This window comes from Ranitomeya imitator, chromosome 8, assembly GCF_032444005.1.
Source record: "Ranitomeya imitator isolate aRanImi1 chromosome 8, aRanImi1.pri, whole genome shotgun sequence".
NCBI lineage: Eukaryota > Metazoa > Chordata > Amphibia > Anura > Dendrobatidae > Ranitomeya > Ranitomeya imitator.
In genome coordinates this window covers 185,796,547-185,821,115 of record NC_091289.1, presented here as the reverse complement: position 1 = coordinate 185,821,115, position 24,569 = coordinate 185,796,547, and the positions used below count along the sequence as shown (strand labels likewise).

At 41.6% G+C, this 24,569-nt stretch overlaps 1 protein-coding gene across 1 annotated transcript; it reads left to right on the top strand.

The window, feature by feature from the left end:
- The first annotated feature begins 303 nt into the window (after positions 1 to 303).
- On the top strand, positions 304 to 24,291 carry LOC138648407 (E3 ubiquitin-protein ligase RNF170-like). The gene is made up of 6 exons (XM_069738125.1): positions 304 to 396; positions 8,137 to 8,212; positions 9,222 to 9,330; positions 20,495 to 20,568; positions 21,433 to 21,546; positions 23,053 to 24,291. Exons 1-6 carry the CDS (start codon positions 359 to 361, stop codon positions 23,356 to 23,358), a joined length of 717 nt encoding a protein of 238 aa, XP_069594226.1. The 5' UTR covers positions 304 to 358; the 3' UTR covers positions 23,359 to 24,291.
- Positions 24,292 to 24,569: the final 278 nt, after the last annotated feature.

Sequence of the window (24,569 nt, the reverse complement as noted above, 5' to 3'; positions counted from 1 at the left end):
CAGACCGAATTTAGATTAATAACCTCCTGTAGATGCAATGTGAAGGTGTCCAAGTACTTTCATCCATACAATATATGTCATCTTACAGATACATGGGCTGCAGACCTGCTGTAGCTCAGCAGCGCCAGAGTATTTCTCAATCGCCAATATTAGTAAATATGACCCATTGTATACAGTTCAGATACATTTCCATAGTATGGCCGCTGTGGGTTCTGTTTTATTATGAAAACCTTGACACCAGCTTAATCATTAACAGCGTAACTTGTAGGTCTATGTGCCATGACACCGAATTACAACAGTGCGCTGTCAGCTGGTGCTCAGCGAAGACGTGCAGACTGAAAGCTCCAGTGATAGCAACATGCTCAGCCATAGGTTGTGCAGCCCTGTCCAGTCCAGGTAAGAGAAAGAGTCAGGAATGGCAAAAGACATGCATTACTATCACTGCTTTTATCATTGTTATTTTATTTTTGTACTATTTGTATCAATGTTATGTTTTCATTGACAGTTAGTGTTCATATGAATAGTGTTTCTCCTGTATGAACAGTCTATTAATTTGGATTTCTATGCGATAGATACAATATAGAGAGATACAGTATAGGTAGATTTATTTTGATACTTCTTTGCGTTGCCATGAAAGACATACCGTACATGCAATTTTTGATTTGTATTTTTCAATAATAGTAGGTAGATACATTTACCCCCCTTTATTTTTGTGAGCATACTCCAATATCTAAAATAAAATGTCAGAGAAAATACAATTGTGATTTTAAAGTCTTCTTATTAAAGCCTCACTGACAACACCCTCATGATTGCAGACACGGATATCATTGACGTTATAACACTGCAGTATGAACGCAATGCATGCTGTAAAAGGTGATGTATCTGTATTGTTATTGCTCTGCGTGCGTTTAGTTTAGTTCTGCTTCATTTCCCGTTATCATAACAATCTGCAGACACTGCTCGGGTGGTAAGTGACGCGTTGCCAGCACTCAATTACAGGTGATAATAACTTGTAGGCCAGGAGTCACACATTTTCCTAATATTCTGTACACACAGTGCAAAGTAACAGCTGTCAACCTCTGAACATCTATATCAGGAACATCAGGATGCCATACAGATTCATACACGTAGAAGTATGGTCAATTCTCAACAACGTTTATATATAAAATTGTTCTACATAAAAAGCGGTTACTCTTTACATACTTTAAATTACTTATTGTGTTCTGATCCTGAGTTATGGTGCAGCCTGTGTTATACCCCACTCACTATTATGCTCCAGAGCTGCACTCACTATTCTGCTGGTGCAGTCACTGTGTACATACATTACATTACTGACCCTGAGTTACATCCTGTATTATACTCCAGAGCTGCACTCACTATTCTGCTGGTGCAGTCACTGTGTACATACATTACATTACTGACCCTGAGTTACACCCTGTATTATACTCCAGAGCTGCACTCACTATTCTGCTGGTGCAGTCATTGTGTACATGCATTACATTACTGATCCTGAGTTACATCCTGTATTGTACTCCAGAGCTGCACTCACTCTTCTGCTGGGGTGGTCACTGTGTACATGCATTACATTGCTCTACTGATCCTGAGTTACGTCCTGCATTACACTTCATGGCTGAACTCACTATTCTGCTGGTGCAGTCACTATGTACATACATTACATTACTGAACCTGTAGTGATCCTGAGTTATGTCCTGTATTATACTGCAAAGCTGCAATCACTATTCTGTTCAGCTCTGGAGTATTATACAGGATGTAACTAGGGATTAGTAATGTAATGTATGTACACAGTGACTGCACCAGCAGAATGAGTGCAGCTCTGGAGTATAATACAGGATGTAACTCAGGATCAGTAATGTAATGTATGTACACAGTGACTGCACCAGCAGAATAGTGAGTGCAGCTCTGGAGTATAATACAGGCTGTAACTCAGGATCAGTACAGGATTAGTAATGTAATGTATGTACACAGTGACTGCACCAGCAGAATAGTGAGTGCAGCTCAGGAGTTTAATGTAATGCATTCACAAAATGAATGTTAATCTGACGCTTAATGGTCTGGAAATTTTTGTTAGATATAATTTATTTGAATATTATTTTTGGCTCATTGTTCGCATCTTCAGTTTTAGGGTACAAGTACTCTGAGAACAATGAAGTAGGGATCACAGGATGAGACTGCAGAAAGTGCTGGAGTGTTGCCTTCTAGTTGGCGTTTAGGGAAGAAGCAGTTAACCTGATATTGCACACCTTGGCGGAAGCTGCATGAGGGCAGCTGTGTTTGTAAACTGCGCTGTGCGTCTTTCTATCTGTAGGTCACTGGGTTTTCTTGTTTTATCTCGGATTTTTCTTCTATCTGTGTATACACAGCCCTTTGAACTCCCATCTCATAAAGTGCAACCACAATTTCCATTGACTAGTGACAGCGTCCATAGTGCAAGCCCAAAAGGTGTGTGCGTGACGTGGATACAAATACAGGATAACAGCTAAACGTTTGGACACGGCACGTGCACTATATATGACAGGATGGAAAATATATACATATAATGTTACATGAACGGAAAAAAAAAATCACTTATTTAGTGTCACTATTTATTATAGTGCTGTATAGCACCAGCAACATTCATCTCCCCACTTTCAGCCTTCATTATCAGACATAATATTCACCTCTTACTGGAGACAGACCCTCATAGTGACTATTAGGGCTCATACTCACTTGCGAGCAAAACGGACGAGTGCAATCCGATAAAAAATCAGATTGCACTCTGACCAATGTTATTCAATAGGTGACATCTCATTTGCGATTTTTTCCTCAGCCGAAATCGGACTGAGAACAAAATCGCAGCATGCTGCGATTTGCTGCGAGTCTCGCCAATGCAAGTCAATGGGTGCAAGAAAAAAAACGGACGTAATACGGACCATCCGTTTTCCATCCTTTTTTTACAGATACCTTACCATTCTGTGGCATAGAACACTGTAAATGGTCCTGTAAATGATTGTATAAAAGTAGTTGCTGAGAAAAAAAAACGCATTACATACGGATGTCATATGGATGTAAAACGGACGGTGCGATTAAAAATCGCATTGAAGTCGCATGACAATCGCATGGTTTGCATCCAATTTTTTCGGTCCAGATTACGGACCGTTTTTTTTCTCACAAGTGAGTATGAGCCCTTACTCTTATTAACCTCTTTCCGTTGTGATCAATTGGAGTTTCTGTACTTCATTCTGTACACCATTCACTTAAAATAAATGGAGCAGAGGTCGAGCGTCCCCACCACCACTACATTGAAGACGAGGCTCTGTGGTTTTCGAGATCCAAAGCCCCATTCTCTTTATCGCTGGTTTCCCAGCAGTCAGTAACTTATCTTCTATCCTTTTGGAAAAGCTCCTTTGCAATCTATATGATAAAATCTATTTGCATATCTGCATGCATAATTAGACATTTTACTGCAAAACTATGGTGAAATCTGTAAAAGTTTTTTTTATCTCCTGTGTTGATGTACTGTTACCCTGTTTGCCTTCTATCTTCAAATTTAGGTTCATTTTTACTATACTAGTACTATTTTAACCCCTCTGTGACCTTAGACGTACTATCCCGTCGAGGTGCCCTGGGCTTATCTGACCCTGGACGGGATAGTACGTCATAGCCGATCGGCCGCGCTCACGGGGGGAGCGCGGCCGATCGCGGCCGGGTGTCAGCTGCTTATCGCAGCTGACATCCGGCACTATGTGCCAGGAGCGGTCACGGACCGCCCCCGGCACATTAACCCCTGGCACACCGCGATCAAAGATGATCGCGATGTGCCGGCGGTGCAGGGAAGCACCGCGCAGGGAGGGGGCTCCCTGCGGGCTTCCCTGAGCCCCCCGCAGCAACGCGATGTGATCGCGTTGCTGCGAGGGTCTCCTCACCTCCCTCCCTGCTCGAGCCCCGGATCCAAGATGGCCGCGGATCCGGGTCCTGCAGGGAGGGAGGTGGCTTCACAGAGCCTGCTTAGAGCAGGCACTGTGAAGGCTGCAGCGCTGCATGTCAGATCAGTGATCTGACAGAGTGCTGTGCAAACTGTCAGATCACTGATCTGTGATGTCCCCCCCCTGGGACAAAGTAAAAAAGTAAAAAAAAAATTTTCCAAATGTGTAAAAAAAATAAAAAAAAATATTCCAAAATAATGAAAAAAAAAATATATATATTATTCCCATAAATACATTTCTTCATCTAAATAAAAAAAAAAAACCAATAAAAGTACACATATTTAGTATCGTCGCGTCCGTAACGACCCGACCTATAAAACTGTCCCACTAGTTAACCCCTTCAGTAAACACCGTAAGATAAAAAAAAAAAAAACGAGGCAAAAAACAACGCTTTATTATCATACCGCCGAACAAAAAGTGGAATAACACGCGATCAAAAGGACAGATATAAATAACCATGGTACCGCTGAAAGCGTCATATTGTCCCGCAAAAAAAGAGCCGCCATACAGCATCATCAGCAAAAAAATAAAAAAGTTATAGTCCTGAGAATAAAGCGATGCAAAAATAATTATTTTTTCTGTAAAATAGCTTTTATCGTATAAAAGCACCAAACCATAAAAAAATGATATAAATGAGGTATCGCTGTAATCGTACTGACCCGAAGAATAAAACTGATTTATCAATTTTACCAAACGCGGAACGGTATAAACGCCTCCCCCAATAGAAATTCATGAATAGCTGGCTTTTGGTCATTCTTCCTCACAAAAATCGGAATAAAAAGCGATAAAAAAAGTCACGTGCCCAAAAATGTTTTCAATAAAAACGTCAACTCGTCCCGCAAAAAACAAGACCTCACATGACTCTGTGGACCAAAATATGGAAAAATTATAGCTCTCAAAATGTGGTATTGCAAAAAATATTTTTTGCAATAAAAAGGGTCTTTCAGTGTGTGACGGCTGCCAATCATAAAAATCCGCTAAAAAACTCGCTATAAAAGTAAATCAAACCCCCCTTCATCACCCCCTTAGTTAGGGGAAAAATAAAAAAAAATGTATTTATTTCCATTTTCCCATTAGGGCTAGGGTTAGGGCTAGGGTTAGGGCTAGGGCTAGGGTTAGGGCTAGGGTTAGGGCTAGGGTTAGGGCTAGGGTTAGGGCTAGGGTTAGGGCTAGGGCTAGGGTTAGGGTTAGGGCTAGGGTTAGGGCTAGGGTTAGGGCTAGGGTTAGGGCTAGGGTTAGGGTTAGGGTTGGGGCTACAGTTAGGGTTGGGGCTAAAGTTAGGGTTAGGGTTTAGATTACATTTACAGTTGGGAATAGGGTTGGGATTAGGGTTAGGGGTGTGTCAGGGTTAGAGGTGTGGTTAGGGTTACCGTTGGAATTAGGGTTAGGGGTGTGTTTAGATTAGGGTTTCAGTTATAATTGGGGGGTTTCCACTGTTTCGGCACATCAGGGGCTCTCCAAACACGACATGGCGTCCGATCTCAATTCCAGCCAATTCTGCGTTGAAAAAGTAAAACAGTGCTCCTTCCCTTCCGAGCTCTCCTGTGTGCCCAAACAGGGGTTTACCCCAACATATGGGGTATCAGCGTACTCAGGACAAATTGGACAACAACTTTTGTGGACCAATTTCTCCTGTTACCCTTGGGAAAATACAAAACTGGGGGCTAAAAAATAATTTTTGTGGGAAAACAAAAAGATTTTTTATTTTCACGGCTCTGCGTTATAAACTGTAGTGAAACACTTGGGGGTTCAAAGTTCTCACAACACATCTAGATAAGTTCATTGAGGGGTCTAGTTTCCAATATGGGGTCACTTGTGGGGGGTTTCTACTGTTTAGGTACATTAGGGGCTCTGCAAACGCAATGTGACGCCTGCAGACCAATCCATCTAAGTCTGCATTCCAAATGATGCTCCTTCCCTTCCGAGCCCTCCCATGCGCCCAAACGGTGGTTCCCCCCCACATATCGGGTATCAGCGTACTCAGGACAAATTGGACAACAACATTTAGGGTCCAATTTCTCCTGCTAACCTTGGAAAAATACAAAACTGGGGGCTAAAATATAATTTTTGTGGAAAAAAAAATATTTTTTATTTGCATGGCTCTGCGTTATAAACTGTAGTGAAATACTTGGGGGTTCAAAGCTCTCACAACACATCAAGATGAGTTCCTTAGGGGGTCTACTTTCCAAAATGGTGTCACTTGTGGGGGGTTTCTACTGTTTAGGTACATTAGGGGCTCTGCAAACGCAATGTGACGCCTGCAGACCATTCCATCTAAGTCTGCATTCCAAATGGCGCTCCTTCCCTTCCGAACCCTCCCATGCGCCCAAACGGTGGTTCCCCCCCACATATGGGGTATCAGCGTACTCAGGACAAATTGGACAACAACTTTTGGGGTCCAATTTCTCCTGTTACCCTAGGGAAAATACAAAACTGGGGGCTAAAAAATAATTTTTGTGGGAAAAAAATTTTGTTTTATTTTTATGGCTCTGCATTATAAACTTCTGTGAAGCCCTTGGTGGGTCAAAGTGCTCACCGCACATCCAGATAAGTTCCTTAGGGGGTCTACTTTCCAAAATGGTGTCACTTGTGGGGGGTTTCAATGTTTAGGCACATCAGTGGCTCTCCAAACGCAACATGGCGTCCCATCTCAATTTCTGTCAATTTTGCATTGAAAAGTCAAACTGCGCTCCTTCCCTTCCGAGCTCTCCCATGCGCCCAAACAGTGGTTTACTGCCACATATGGGGTATCAGCGTACTCAGGACAAATTGGACAACAACTTTTGAGGTCCAATTTCTTCTCTTACCCTTGGAAAAATAAAAAATTGGGGGCAAAAATATAATTTTTGTGAAAAAATATGATTTTTTATTTTTACGGTTCTGCATTATAAACTTCTGTGAAGCACTTGGTGGGTCAAAGTGCTCACCACACATCCAGATAAGTTCCTTAGGGGGTCTACTTTCCAAAATGGTGTCACTTGTGGGGGGGTTTCAATGTTTAGGCACATCAGTGGCTCTCCAAACGCAACATGGCGTCCCATCTCAATTCCTGTCAATTTTGCATTGAAAAGTCAAATAGCGCTCCTTCCCTTCCGAGCTCTCCCATGCGCCCAAACAGTGGTTTACTGCCACATATGGGGTATCAGCGTACTCAGGACAAATTGGACAACAACTTTTTGGGTCCAATTTCTCCTGTTACCCTTGGTAAAATAAAACAAATTGGAGCTGAAGTAAATTTTTTGTGTAAAAAAGTTAAATGTTCATTTTTATTTAAACATTCCAAAAATTCCTATTAAACACCTGAAGGGTTAATAAACTTCTTGAATGTGGTTTTGAGCACCTTGAGGGGTGCAGTTTTTAGAATGGTGTCACACTTGGGCATTTTCTATCATATAGACCCCTCAAAATGACTTCAAATGAGACGTGGTCCCTAAAAAAAATGGTGTTGTAAAAATGAGAAATTGCTGGTCAACTTTTAACCCTTATAACTCCCTAACAAAAAAAAAAATTGGTTCCAAAATTATGCTGATGTAAAGGAGACATGTGGGAAATGTTACTTATTAAGTATTTTGTGTGACATATCTCTGTGATTTAATTGCATAAAAATTCAAAGTTTGAAAATTGCGAAATTTTCAAAATTTTCGCCAAACTTCCGTTTTTTTCACAAATAAACGCAGGTACTATCAAAGAAATTTTACCACTATCATGAAGTACAATATGTCACGAGAAAACAATGTCAGAATCACCAGGATCCGTTGAAGCGTTTCGGAGTTATAACCTCATAAAGGGACAGTGGTCAGAATTGTAAAAATTGGCCTGGTCATTAACGTGCAAACCACCCTTGGGGGTAAAGGGGTTAATATATTATTTGAACTTATTTACATTTATTAATTGTATTGTTAATTAATAGTTACATAGGTTAAAAAAAGATCTAGGTCCATCAAGTTCAACCTTTCTCCACCAACTGTACTTGTCGTCACTAATTTAACTATAACCAACGTTGGGATCACGGGATTTTATCTCTCTTTTTATACATCCCAAAATATTGTTTGCTTTTGCGGCTGCTGCTTGACATTGAGTGCTGCTGCTCAGCTTACTTGTTTCTATTTTTTATTATTTCATTTAGTTCTTATTTTTTTTATTATGTTTTCAGATGTTGCACAATGGACAAACCAGAAACGATTCCTCAAAGAAAGAACGATGGAATATTACCCCCAACAGACTACAAAGTGAGCATTTAGTTGCATAAAGTGGAGTTAAAGAGCTATATTTAGGATATGCCAGATTGGTGATGTTCCAATACCTGATGCCAGACCGATCAACTGATTGCAGGACCTGTGGCCCCCAGAAGTGTGCAGTATATGGCGCCAGTGCAGCACAGCTCCGTACACTGTGTAGTTGTCACCTCTGGTAGCAGAAGTCTAACTAAACCACATAACTAAATCACATAACTAAACCACATAACTAAATCACATAACTAAATCACATAACTAAACCACATAACTAAATCACATAACTAAACCACATAACTAAATCACATAACTAAACCACATAACTAAACCACATAACTAAATCACATAACTAAATCACATAACTAAATCACATAACTAAATCACATAACTAAATCACATAACTAAATCACATAACTAAACCACATTACTAAACCACATAACTAAACAACATGCGTTTCTATGTTGATTCTTAAATAAGCTGTAGATTTAGTTTTTATCAAATTAATTTGAGACTATGTGAACCCGCTGCGAATTACTCTGCAGATTTTTCGGACTGATTTTGGTAAATCCGCACTGCGGAATTACTGCGGATTTATCGCATTTTTTTTGCGTTTTTTGTGCGGATTCCACCTGCGGTTTTACACCTGCGGATTCCTATTATGGAGCAGGTGTTGTGGAATCTGCACAAAGAATTGACATGCTGCGGAATAAACAACGCTACGTTTCCGCGCGTTTTTTTTTCCGTAGCATGTGCACTGCGGATTTTGTTTTCCATAGGTTTTCATGGTACTGTAAAAGCATGGAAAACTGCTGTGAATCCGCAGTGGCCAATCCTCTGCAGATAGGCGGCAAAATCTGCAGCGTATGCACATACCCTTCATTCTCTCTAGTACTTCTGTAAATAAAAGCTGGAATCTGATTGCTCGCTACGGTCTGTTTTTCCCTTTTACCAGTCTTGCAACATTTCATTGTTAACATATCTAAAAACAAATTCTGAATTTTGCAGGAGACGCATAAAAGTCGCCAGACCCGCTTCCACAATGACCTGAACTGCCCGGTGTGTCTTCAAACAGCGACATCCCCAGTGGAGACCAACTGCGGCCATTTATTCTGCGGTGAGTCACGGTCTCTTGAAATAATCAAACCTCTTTATTTGCATCGTCGGTTGTCATTAAATTGGGCTGAAGGACAATAAATGATATATAGGTTGCAATTATCGGATCAGAGAATGGTGGATTATTGTCAGAACTGAAACCAAGCTTTTGCTACAAGAGAATCAGTAAAATACTGTCACCTTTATTAAAATCATCCTTTGCAGTTGCCACTACCTGCCCATCATAGCGGTGCAGTGCCCTAATGGGACCCTGATTGTAAATTAGCAGGCACAGATGTGACCATCCGGCTTCACCTTCACCCCCCGTGGGACGTTCAGGAGGCAGCTCATTGGATACCGCAAAACAAAATAAATTTTAAGTGCAGTAGGAATAGAGAAAATTGGGGGTCTACCTCCATTTATGGTGGGCTTGCCATAGTCTATGTGCTTGCAGCATGCATCCCGCCATTTTTAGGCATGGGGGTTAAAATGCAATCATAAACTTTCAAAAAAGAAAAGAGAATAATTTCTATTATAGATATTGTACAAAATCTTGTTAAAGCCAATGATCGGTCTCCCCTGAGCTGTCCACCCCTCCTTCATCTACACAAATGTGGCAATAGGCAAACCAGAGACAACCAGCCACAACAAACTCTGCACGTTGCATCATTGTGAATTGTGAATTTTAAGCTGGAATTTTTTGCTTTGTTAGATGCATCATTCACATAAAACTCATAATAGAATAAATAAGCCAGTGCCATGTGTTCTACATAATTGCCCGTGACATGAAGAAAACAATAGATCTCTGACAGGTCTCACACCTGCATGCACCGAAATCAAAGGGGTCTATGGTGTCCAATGACCAGTACTGGATATAAGTGGTGGGGGGTTGGTAAAGCTAGACTCAGGACCTCCTCCTTACTTTCTCGGCATTGCCACACATGGTACAGCACACTAGGGTAATGTTGGTGCAGTTTAGTGATGGGGTCAATGGAACATGTACCTGTCACGTAGGTAAACATGACCCACTATCGATGCTGCCCTTGAAATAGAACTTGGAAAGATTAATTTATTGCAACATCAAAGTTAATAAAGTCAGTTCTGAACAAATTCTGTTGAGACAGGTAAAGCGATGTGAAGCTAAATCATTTATCAGACAATGTAATATATAATCTATATAAAAAGTTGCATTACTTTATAAATACATGACACCACTTATTATACTCCAGAGCTGCACTCACTATTCTGCTGGTGCAGTCACTGTGTACATACATTACATTACTGATCCTGAGTTACATCCTGTATTATACTCCAGAGCTGCACTCACTATTCTGCTGGTGCAGTCACTGTGTACATACATTAAATTACTGATCCTGAGTTACATCCTGTATTATACCCCGGAGCTGCACTCACTATTCTGCTGGTGCAGTCACTGTGTACATACATTACATTACTGATCCTGAGTTACATCCTGTATTATACTCCAGAGCTGCACTCACTATTCTGCTGGTGCAGTCACTGTGTACATACATTACATTACTGATCCTGAATTACATCCTGCATTATACTCCAGAGCTGCACTCACTATTCTGCTGGTGCAGTCACTATGTACATACATTACATTACTGATCCTGAGTTATATCCTGTATTATACCCCAGAGCTGCACTCACTATTCTGCTGGTGCAGTCACTATGTACATACATTACTGATCCTGAGTTACCTCCTGTATTATACTCCAGAGCTGCACTCACTATTCTGCTGGTGCAGTCACTTTGTACATACATTACATTACTGATCCTGAGTTACATCCTGTATTATACTCTAGAGCTGCACTCACTATTCTGCTGGTGCAGTCACTGTGTACATACATTACATTACTGATCCTGAGTTACATCGTGTATTATACTCCAGAGCTGTACTCACTATTCTGCTGGTGCAGACACTGTGTACATAAATTGCATTACTCATACCTCCCAACTTTTGAGGAAGGGAAAGAGAGCCAAAGTTAGTGGCGTGCGCAGCGCGCCACTGCAAATTTTAGGCCACGCCTCTGACCACACCTATTTCACAACTAGTCACGCTCCAACCATGTCCATTTAACACTGCTGATCACAACGTTTCATAAACAATAATTATAAACAAAAAATAATATGGCCACACAGTGCTCCATACTCTATAATGGCCCCACATGATGCTCCATACTGTATAATGGCCACACATGATGCTCCATACTACTGTATAATGTCCACACATGATGCTCCATACTGTATAATGGCCACACATAGTGCTCCATACTGTATAATGGCCCCAAATGATGCTGCGTACAGTGTACTGGCCCCATGTGATGCTCCATACAGTATAATGGCCACACATGATGCTCCACACTGTATAGTGGCTCCACATGATGGTCCATCCAGTATAATGGCCACACATGATGCTCCATACTGTATAATGGCCACACATAGTGCTCCATACTGTATAATGGCCCCAAATAATGCTGCGTACAGTGTACTGGCCCCATGTGATGCTCCATACAGTATAATGGCCACACATGATGCTCCATACTGTACAATGGCCACACATGATGCTCCATACTGTATAATGGCCACACATGATGCTCCATACTGTATAATGGCCACACATAGTGCTCCATACTGTATAATGGCCCCAAATGATGCTGCGTACAGTGTACTGGCCCCATGTGATGCTCCATACAGTATAATGGCCACACATGATGCTCCATACTGTATAGTGGCTCCACATGATGGTCCATCATGTATAATGGCCACACATGATGCTCCATACTGTATAATGGCCACATATGATGCTCCATACTTTATAATGGCCACACATGATGCTGCGTACTGTATAATGGCTCCACATGATGCTACATACTGTATAATGGCCACACATGATGCTCCATACTGTATAATGGCCACACATGATGCTCAATACTGTATAATGGCCACACATGATACTCCATACTGTATAATGGCCACACACAGTTCTCCATACTGTATAATGGCCACATATGATGCTCCATACTTTATAATGGCCACACATGATGCTGCGTACTGTATAATGGCTCCACATGATGCTACATACTGTATAATGGCCACACATGATGCTCCATACTGTATAATGGCCACACATGATGCTCAATACTGTATAATGGCCACACATGATACTCCATACTGTATAATGGCCACACACAGTTCTCCATACTGTATAATGGCCACACATGATGCTCCATACTGTATAATGGCCACACATGATGCTCCATACTGTATAATGGCCACATATGATGCTCCATACTATATAATGACCGCACATGATGCTCCATACTGTATAATGGCCACATTATGCTCCATACTGTATAATGGCCCCACATGATGCTGCGTACAGTATACTGGCCCCACGTGATGGTCCATACAGTATAATGGGCTCACATGATGTTTTGTACAGTATAACGGCCTCACATGATGCTGGGTACAGTATAATGGCCCCACACGATGCTGGGTACAGTATAATGGCCACACATGGTTACCCCCACCCCCATCATTGCCTTCTCCATCACTACACACACACACCTTTCACCACACTCCCTCGCAGCAGCCGGCAGCTTCCACTCCAGCGGCGCTGAATGATGTCATCCAGCTGCGCCGCTGACTGCTCACGTGGCTGCAGCTGTGATACACCACTGATAAAGACCTCTCTGTTGCTCCTGTGCCAGTCAGTGTCAGAGCGAGGAGCAATATCTGCTCCGATCCGACACAGCTAACGTCCACTCCATATACCTTGTACACACACGGCTTCGTTCCGTACACACGTGGCTCTGCTCCGTTCACCTCGTACACACGTGGCTCCGCTCCATACACCTTTCACACGCTGCTCCGATCCGTAGACCTCGTACACACGCAGCTGCACTCCGTACACCTCATACACACGGCTCCGTACACCTCTTACACACACATGACTCCACTCCATACACCTTTCACACGTTGCTCCGATCCATACACCTCATACACACATGGCTCTGATACATCCACACTGTAAACACCTCCTGACCTCACACATACGCTTACCCTCGTCCAGCGCCATGACAACAAGCAGAGTCCTGTACACGGAGGTCGTCCCGATCATGTGACCCCTGACTCCTCCCATCCTGTGACCTCATCACAGGTCCTGTGCTCACAGAGCAGCCAATATGTGGTGTGCTGCTCTGCGGGTGCAGGGATTCAGGGAGCTGACCGGGTGATATTACACACCTCCCAACCAGTGCGGGACGACTAATGTCTCGCCCGTGATCGCCGGGCTGACTGTCAAAATCGGGACAGTCCCGCTGGATCCGGGACAGTTGGGACGTGTGCATTACTGATCCTGTACTGACCCTGAGTTACATCCTGTATTATACCCCAGAGCTGCACTCACTATTCTGCTGGTGCAGTCGCTGTGTACATACATTACATTACTGATCCTGAGTTACATCCTGTATTATACCCCAGAGCTGCACTCACTATTCTTCTGGTGCAGTCACTGTGTACATACATTACATTACTGATCCTGAGTTACATCCTGTATTATACTCCAGAGCTGCACTCACTATTCTGCTGGTGCAGTCACTGTGTACATACATTACATTACTGACCCTGAGTTACATCCTGTATTATTCTCCAGAACTGCACTCGCTATTCTGCTGATGCAGTCACTGTGTACATACATTACATTACTGATCCTGTACTGATCCTGAGTTACATCCTGTATTATTTTCCAGAGCTGCACTCACTATTCTGCTGGTGCAGTCACTGTGTAGATAATAGGTAGATAGATAGATGATAGATAAATAATTGATTGATAGATAGATAATATATATAGATGATGATGATATACAGTGTATATATATATATGTGTATATATATATATATATAATAGATAGATAGATAATTGATTGATAGATGATAGATACATCTATATGTATAATTGTCTAAGGGGTACTTCCGTCTGTTTGTCTGTCTGTAACTAACTTCCGTAACAGAAATCCCGCGTCGCTGATTGGTCGCGGCCGGCCAGGCATGACAAATCAGCGACAGGTTTAGTCCAGCCACGAATTGGCCCCTCCCTACTCCCCTCCAGTCAGTGCCAGTGTGTCGCCCCATCGCGGACCAACTTTTTACTATTGATGCTGCCTATGCAGCATCAATAGTAAAATGATATGTTAAAAATAATTTAAAAAAAAAAATTGTGCTATTCTCACCTTCCGACGTCCACCGTTGCGCGCGATGCTGCCCCCAGCTTCCGTTCCCAGTGATGCATTGCGAAATTACCCAAGTCATCTGGGTAATTTCGCAATGCATCACTGGGAATGGAAGCTGGCGGCTGCATTGCATACATTACATTACTGATCCTGAGTTACATCCTGTATTATACCCCAGAGCTGCACTCACTATTCTGCTGGTGCAGTCACTGTGTACATACATTACATTACTGATCCTGAGTTACATCCTGTATTATACTCCAGAGCTGCACTCACTATTCTGCTGGTGCAGTCACTGTGTACATACATTACATTACTGATTCTGAGTTACATCGTGTACTATACTCCAGAGCTGCACTTACTATTCTGCTGGTGCAGTCACTGTGTACATACATTACATTACTGATCCTGAGTTACACCCTGCATTATATCCCAGAGCTGCACTCACTATTCTGCTGGTGCAGTCACTGTGTACATACATTACATTACTGATCCTGTGTTACATCCTGTATTATACTCCAGAGCTGCACTCACTATTCTGCTGGTGCAGTCACTGTGTACATACATTACATTACTGATCCTGTGTTACACCCTGTATTATACTCCAGAGCTGCACTCACTATTCTGCTGGTGCAGTCACTGTGTACATACATTACATTACTGATCCTGAGTTACATCCTGTATTATACTCCAGAGCTGCACTCACTATTCTGCTGGTGCAGTCACTGTGTACATACATTACCTTACTGATCCTGAGTTACATCGTGTATTATACTCCAGAGGTGCACTCACTATTCTGCTGGTGCAGTCACTGTGTACATACATTACATTACTGATCCTGAGTTACATCGCATATTATACTCCAGAGCTACACTCACTATTCTGCTGGTGCAGTCACTGTGTACATACATTACATTACTGATCCTGAGTTACATCCTGTATTATACCCCAGAGTTGCACTCACTATTCTGCTGGTGCAGTCACTGTGTACATACATTACATTACTGATCCTGAGTTACATTGTGTATTATACTCCAGAGCTGCACTCACTATTCTGCTGGTGCAGTCACTGTGTACATACATTACATTACTGATCCTGAGTTACATCGTGTATTATACTCCAGAGCTGCACTCACTATTCTGCTGGTGCAGTCACTGTGTACATACATTACATTACTGATCCCGAGTTACACCCTGTATTATATCCCAGAGCTGCACTCACTATTCTGCTGGTGCAGTCACTGTGTACATACATTACATTACTGATCCTGAGTTACATCCTGTATTATACTCCAGAGCTGCACTCACTATTCTGCTGGTGCAGTCACTGTGTACATACATAACATTACTGATCCTGAGTTACACCCTGTATTATACCCCAGAGTTGCACTCACTATTCTGCTGGTGCAGTCACTGTGTACATACATTACATTACTGCTCCTGAGTTACCTCCTGTATTATACTCCAGAGCTGCACTCACTATTCTGCTGGTGTAGTCACTGTGTACATACATTACATTACTGCTCCTGAGTTACCTCCTGTATTATACTCCAGAGCTGCACTCACTATTCTGCTGGTGCAGTCACTGTGTACATACATTACATTACTGATCCTGAGTTACCTCCTGTATTATACTCCAGAGCTGCACTCACTATTCTGCTGGTGCAGTCACTGTGTACATACATTACATTACTGATCCTGAGTTACCTCCTGTATTATACTCCAGAGCTGTACTCACTATTCTGCTGGTGCAGTCACTGTGTACATACATTACATTACTGCTCCTGAGTTACCTCCTGTATTATACTCCAGAGCTGCACTCACTATTCTGCTGGTGCAGTCACTGTGTACATACATTACATTACTGCTCCTGAGTTACCTCCTTTATTATACTCCAGAGCTGCACTCACTATTCTGCTGGTGTAGTCACTGTGTACATACATTACATTACTGATCCTGAGTTACCTCCTGTATTATACTCCAGAGCTGCACTCACTATTCTGCTGGTGCAGTCACTGTGTACATACATCCCCGATCCTGTCCTAGTCCTGAGTTACAACCTGTATTAGGCCGGGATCACACTTGCTGGAAAGTCGCTCGAGTCTCACATCTCAATACCCGGCACTTCCGCCAGCACTCGGACCGGAGCGCTCAGCTACATAGAAATACATGAGGCCACACGCTCCGGCTGCAAGTGCCGGCGGCAGTGCCGGGTTTTGAGATGCGAGACTCATGCAAGTTTCCAGCAAGTGTGATCCTGGCCTTATACTCCAGAGCTGCACTCACTGTGCATATGTAGTTTATATATATATATATATATATATACCACATCACATACCCTTAGGGGGTCAGATATGGGGTTTTCTTGTTCATAAGTGTAAAAGCCTCCTGCTGCTTTCCTATAAAGAAGGTTAGTGTAATTGAGTTTACTTTTAATATTTTTCCTACAAACTGCAGTATAATATATGATGAGCTAATAAAAGAGAACAATGACACATAGCTCCAAGTCCAGACCCTGCGATCATTTACTAGCAGCAGGGCAAGGTCATTGTGTCCTGCAGCAAAAGATGATCAAGAGCCCAGAACCTAAGGCGATGCAATCACAGTGCAACTAATGGGAATGCTGTGTAATGATGAGGCAGCGAACTTCTCCTCCAGCCATGGACGGGTTAATGACTTATCTTGTCAGTTTAGTTATGCATTGCATCTCCTGAAACCCCGGCTTAATGGCGCTAGTGATTCCTGACCTAAAAAAAGTTTTCATTCACATTTGATTTGCTGGCTATTAATAAACCTTGTGCCTTGTTTTTGGCAAAGCTGCTGCAAATCGTGCTGGGCCAGTGAGACGAGTCTTATGAGCGCCCCCTACTGTTTAGTTAAGGCAAAAGCTTCTCCAGAAGAAATATAGGTTAGGGTAAATTTACACTCAGTCAATGTGACCAATTAATGTTTCCATTCACTGACAACAAACAAGAGATCTTAAATGGTAGAGAAATGAAAACATTAATGCTTGCATAACCATAGCCAGATTCCAGGGCCCTAAAACTATGATCCAAACTGTTTAGTCATTATTCATCATTAAGTCACTTAAGTTGTGGTTCAGTTTTACTCTTTTTTTTTTTTTTATCCAGAGGCCTGTAAAGAACAGAAGCTTTTGTAGATATTGGGAGATTGGTTAGATTGATAATGGATAAGAGATTGATGGATAGGTTAGATTTGTGATAAATAGATTGATGGATGGATCATTTACGATAGTGAAGATCTGAAACTTGGTAGATAGATCTGAAAATAGTTAGATAGATAGATAGATAGATAGATGCTATATAGATAATATTGATTGATAGATAGATAATAGATGGATAGATAATAGATAATAAATAGATAGATAATAGATGGATACATACTAGATAGATAATTGATAGACAGATAATAGATAGGTAGATAGATAGATAAATAATTGATTGATAGATAGATAGATAATATATAGATGATGATGATGATATACAGTATATATATATGATAGATAGATAGATAATTGATTGATAGATGATAGATACATCTATATATATAATTGTAAAAGGGGTACTTCCGTCTGTTTGTCTGTCTGTAACTAACTTCCGTAACAGAAATTCCGCGTCGCTGATTGGTCGCGGCCGGCCAGGCATGACAAATCAGCGACAGGTTTAGTCCGGCCACGAATTGGCCCCTCCCTACTCCCCTCCAGTCAGTGCCAGTGTGTTGCCTCATCCCGGACCAACTTTTTACTATTGATGCTGCCTATGCCTATGCAGCATCAATAGTAAAAAGATATAATGTTAAAAATAATTTAAAAAAAATAAAATTGTGCTATTCTCACCTTCCGACGTCCACCGTTGCGCGCGATGCTGCCCCCAGTCATGCATTGCGAAATTACCCAAGTCATCTGGGTAATTTTGCAATGGATCACTGGGAATGGAAGCTGGCGGCTGCATCGCGCGCATTGGGACAGCTTCGGTGGACGCCGGAGGGTGAGTATATAACTATTTTTTTTTTTAACAGGGATATGGTGCCCACACTGCTATATACTGCGTGGGCTGTGTTATATACTGCGTGGGCTGTGTTATATACTGCATGGGCTGTGTTATATACTGCGTGGCCTGTGTTATATACTACGTGGACTGTGTTATATACTGCCTGGCTGCTATATACTACGTGGGCAGTGTTTTATGCTGCGTGGCCTGTGTTATATACTATGTGGGCTGTGTTATATACTGTGGGCTGTGTTATATACTACGTGGGCTGTGTTATATACTGCGTGGCCTGTGTTATATACTATGTAGGCTGTGTTATATACTGCCTGGCTGCTATATACTACGTGGGCAGTGTATTATACTGCGTGGGCTGTGTTATATACTACGTGGGCTGTGCCATATACTAGCTGGACTGTGTTATATACTGCGTGGGCTGTGTTATATACTGTGTGGGCTGTCTTATATACTGCGTGGGCTGTGTTATATACTGCGTGGCCTGTTATATACTACGTGGCCTGTGTTATATAGTACGTGGGCTGTGCTAAATATTATGTGGGCTGTGTTATATATTACGTGGGCTGTGTTATATACTGCCTGGCTGCTACTGTATATACTACGTGGGCAGTGTTATAGTGTTATATACTGTGTGGGCTGTGTTATATACTACGTGGCCTGTTTTATATACTGCGTGGGCTGTGTTATACATTACGTGGGCTGTGCTATATATTACGTGGGCTGTGTTATATATTACGTGGCTGCTATATACTACATGGCTGCTATATACTACTTGGCTGTGCTATATACTACGTGGCTGTCTGTGTAACGTGGGCTGTGTTATATACTATGTGGCTGCTATATACTACGTGGCTGTGCTATATACTACGTGGCTGTGCTATATACTACATGCCTGTGCTATATACTACGTGGCTGTCTGTGTTATTTACTACGTGGCTGTGCTATATACTACGTGGCTGTGCTAAGCGCGTACGTACGTACATACATACATATTCTAGAATACCCGATGCGTTAGAATCGGGCCACCATATAGTAATATATACATAGATAGATAATAGATCCGGTAAAGAGGCATCAGTTATGACCTTTTTTATTGATATGATTAGTCATGAAATAAAATATTGGTTGTCTCTTCACTTAGTATATAAAATAGTTGCAGAGTCTGGGTACTGGAGGAAGTAGCTACATAGCTACAAAGAGTCAGAAAATGGGGTTTTATTTGCCTGCTGTATTCTGTAGCCAGCTGGACGGTCATCCTCAGGAAATGCCCGGGGTCTGGCGCACCGCCGCCTCGTTACAACAAACAATACCATGTTGCCGATGACAGGGACGGGCGCTCGGCCAAGTGAATAAGTCATTGTATACCTTAAAAAACTGTCACAAATCGTGAGCAGGAAACGTCTGAAGCAATTTCTTCTAATTCCTGCTCAGCTGCCCTTTCATTTTCACATTGATCCTAAAACATTTGTCCAGGAAATCGACAGGAAGCCCGGCCACAAATATGTATTCAGTGTAATTAGCCGCTAGGACAAGTCTTGTTAATAAATGCAGACACCTGTGCAGAGGGCGAGGGGGATACAAAATACTCACACATCCTCCTATAATGAATTATTCACATACTATCCAGTGCAACTCTTAAAGGGGTAGTTCAGTTTTGTGTTTTTTTTTAAATATACGATTACACTATTACTCATCACTTACATTTTGCATGATCCAATCGCCATATAAACTGGCTGCATAGAAGAAGGGTGTGTGAGTTCTCATGTGTACTGATAAGCATGATACAGTCACATATCCACCTCTTCAGCAACAGAAGGCGTTTATACTCTATGACCCTATATCAGGTGCACGAATTATACTCAGATGATTATTATACTTATATATATTCTTTTTCTTATATCCTTAGGTCCCTGTCTGATGGAGTACTGGAAGCACGACCCCTGGTTAGGAACCATCAGTTGTCCCCTCTGCAGACAAAAAGTACGAGTTTCTATTTGTTTTAACCAATTTAAGCAACATTATGTAAATATCCTTCCAATCATCCTGAAAATATTCTTGAATATGGAGCAGGACAGCTATCTACACTGGGTACACTATAGACCAAAACTAAAGGGGTCGTCCTATAAACAACACTTAAATAGTTATACCAAAAACATCCTCACAAAATAGGGCATGCCTTCAAATAAATAGCTAAACACCTATAGAGAATGTGAAGGAGTATATGATCCAATATATTCAAATATAAATAGTTTTTATTGAAAAATTACAACATGCATATCAAATTGAAAAAGATGAAAAAGATAACAATACACATATAAAAACAGAATACAGAACACACTGAGCTGTAATCCTATAAAGCAATAAATCTGGTATGTGGATCAGGGCTATAACTCGTAAAATAGAATATACATATATTAGATGTGACATATAATATGCCATAGGTTTTTCTATCTAATCCCACAAATACATACCCAGAAAAATGCCATTGAATTGTGAAATGTATACACTGTACTAATAGCGTTAATCCCTCAAATAGTGTCCAAGTATATCCCTAGGTCCTATCCCCTAATATGGCCGTATGAGCAGGCAAATCAAGATTATGAATTATACTAAATCACTGGTACAATAATTAATATTCCCTGTGGCCATATTGTAGGAAGGAAAACACCAGTGCTACTGCACACCTCGACGCGCGTTTCACCGAGTAATGAGAAAGAAGCAGTAGGTTGGGGCATTGGAGAATAGGTGATATATGTTGATCACAGGAAAACCCTTTTGATCCATGTGGCTCCTCGAGCTATTCTAAGCCTTTGTTCTAACAAGATGGTCCTGCATTCTCTACAGGTGCATATGCTCTACGATGACTTTTGTGAAGTGCAGCAGCACGATAAGACGAGCCGAGCCATCAAACAAGACATCAGACGATATAACAATCGCTTCTCTGGAAAACCACGACCTGTAAGTATATGATTCCATTAACACTGTATGTTGTGAATGGTGGATCCTGTGTTATCTACTATATATAGAGGAGGTATCAGTCATTGTACAGGAGGAGAAGGTGAGCTGTGACATCATCTATTGTGAATGGTGGATCCTGTGTTATCTACTGTATATAGAGGAGTTATCAGTCATTGTACAGGTGGAGGAGGTGAGCTGTGACATCATCTATTGTGAATGGTGGATCCTGTGTTATCTACTGTATATAGAGGTGTTATCAGTCATTGTACAGGAGGAGGTGAGCTGTGACATCATCTATTGTGAATGGTGGATCCTGTCTTGTCTACTGTATATAGAGGTGTTATCAGTCATTGTACAGGAAGAGGAGGTGAGCTGTGACATCTATTGTGAATGGTGGATCCTGTGTTATCTACTGTATATAGAGGTGTTATCAGTCATTGTACAGGAGGAGGAGGTGAGCTGTGACATCATCTATTGTGAATGGTGGATCCTGTGTTATCTACTGTATATAGAGGAGTTATCAGTCATTGTACAGGTGGAGGAGGTGAGCTGTGACATCATCTATTGTGAATGGTGGATCCTGTGTTATCTACTGTATATAGAGGTGTTATCAGTCATTGTACAGGAGGAGGTGAGCTGTGACATCATCTATTGTGAATGGTGGATCCTGTCTTGTCTACTGTATATAGAGGTGTTATCAGTCATTGTACAGGAAGAGGAGGTGAGCTGTGACATCTATTGTGAATGGTGGATCCTGTGTTATCTACTGTATATAGAGGTGTTATCAGTCATTGTACAGGAGGAGGAGGTGAGCTGTGACATCACCTATTGTGAATGGTGGATCCTGTGTTATCTACTGTATATAGAGGGGTTATCAGGCATTGTACAGGAAGAGGAGGTGAGCTGTGATATCACCTATTGTGGATCCTGTGTTTTCTACTGTATATAGAGGTGTTATCAATCATTGTACAGGAGGAGGAGGTGAGCTGTGATATCACCTATTGTGAATCGTGGATCCTGTGTTATCTACTGTATATAGAGGTGTTATCAGTCATTGGAGAGGAGGAGGAGGTGAGCTGTGACATCACCTATTGTGAATGGTGGATCCTGTGTTATTTATGTATTGGTGTCCTTGTAATCCTGTTTGCTGTGATAATGAGATCAATATGGCGTAGTGATCTCTACAGAATAGGAAGTGTCAATCTATTATAAAGATTCCAAACTTAAAAAAATATATATGTTTAACATCTCTTGCCATTTTCTGATGACATATTCTATGTAACTCTGATAAGTAGTAGTTCTAACCCTACAAAGAGGTTTCCACCAATAGACTTAATACGAGAACCCGCAGTGCACCCAAGAAATAATACCAATGAATAGGATATATATATAAATAGATAAATACATAAATAGATGTGGTGATAAGCATGATGCATGCGGTTCTGATCTCCTCTGTCATATTACGGTAAGTTTTGGTTATTTCATCTTTCGCTCTTTCCTCTGCAGCTCATCGACTACCTATATGACGTTCCATCACTTTTACACCTGGCGCTTAGGAGGATCTTCACTATGGGTGGACTTGTATGGATCTTCTGTATCAGGATAGTAGTATGCTCATTTGGGGCCATCATGTGTTTGTCTTCACCATTCGACGTCATCCCCGATCCTGTCTGTGGAATCCTCAGCACCATTGACGACCTCGTCGTCATCTTTCTTCTCCTGATCTGCATGATCAACATCTCACAACAGTTCAGGTCAGAAGGAATGGCCATGGTCCACACAGCCGCACAGAGTGTCTTGTCCGAGTCTTGACGTCTGCATAGACTTGCTGTAGATATGACTGGACTCTACACAGATGTTACACGACCTTCCATGACAAATACTACAACCAAGCGGACCCTGGTATCGGACATAATCTGATCTCGCCCTCTGTACAAAATGATTGTGGAATTTCAAGCCATTTTTACAGGCAAATTGAAAGCGATGCTAAACCTAAAATCTGCTTTATTTCCATTTTACCAAATACGTCCTCCTTGGCCAAGGGGGTGCGGTTTAGCAATATTTTGTCCTACTGTAGATAGGGGAGAGGCTCCTGCTGCAGCCATACACAAGAAAATCAGGAGCAGGAGGAGCGGGTGCATTGTGAAGACCCTGCAACACAAAGACCCTAATTCATCAAATCTGGCGTTTTATACTCTGGTTTTAATGAAAGGTGCGCTGGAGTAATATGTGTCAAACTCATTAAGAGAAAAGTCGAGTAAATTTACTATATTTCAAGCACCTTTGCATACATTTCTGATAAGAGGCCACAAAAGATTTCTTTATAGATTTATCAATTTTTACTGATCAGCGGCAGAGATGTAAAGAGGAAGAGATGGGATGGATATTTTTTTTTTGTGAGTATTTTCTGTGTTTAGTTTTCATTTAATAGGACGGACTCATGATCCCTACCAATGCTGAGAACCTCTACCTTCATAGATGTGACTGCTATCAGCCGCCCCTTTTATTAAGCTGCTGTAGTTTTATACGCTTCCCCTTTAAATGTCTTCTTCGAAGACTTATTGATTCATCTGTGAGGTTGTAACATAAGAACAATGGGGATAGTGTAAATATTTTCTCTGTTTCTGTCCCATTGTACTTGAATGTAACTTGTTACAGAATGTTTATTTGTAACTGTATTTATTGTGAATTAGTTACATATTACGTATCAATTCATTTTTTTGCAATAAAACGTTGAAGATTTTGACTTTGGCATCTGTTATTGTTAAACACCTGGATCTCTTATCACTGTGGGCATCCCTGACCTATGTATCTCTATGGTTACAGACTACAAATTCTACCTTCAATATGTAGAAAGGTGGCAATAGGCTCACTTAGAAGTTTAGGCCAGAGATAAATATCCCTGACAACAAAAATTGAGTAAGCGAAATGAATAATTCTCCCCTGGTTTGTTTAGGCCGGCTTCACACTCAGCGTATGAAAATACGGTCCGTATATTACGGCCGTAATACGCTGAAATGTCC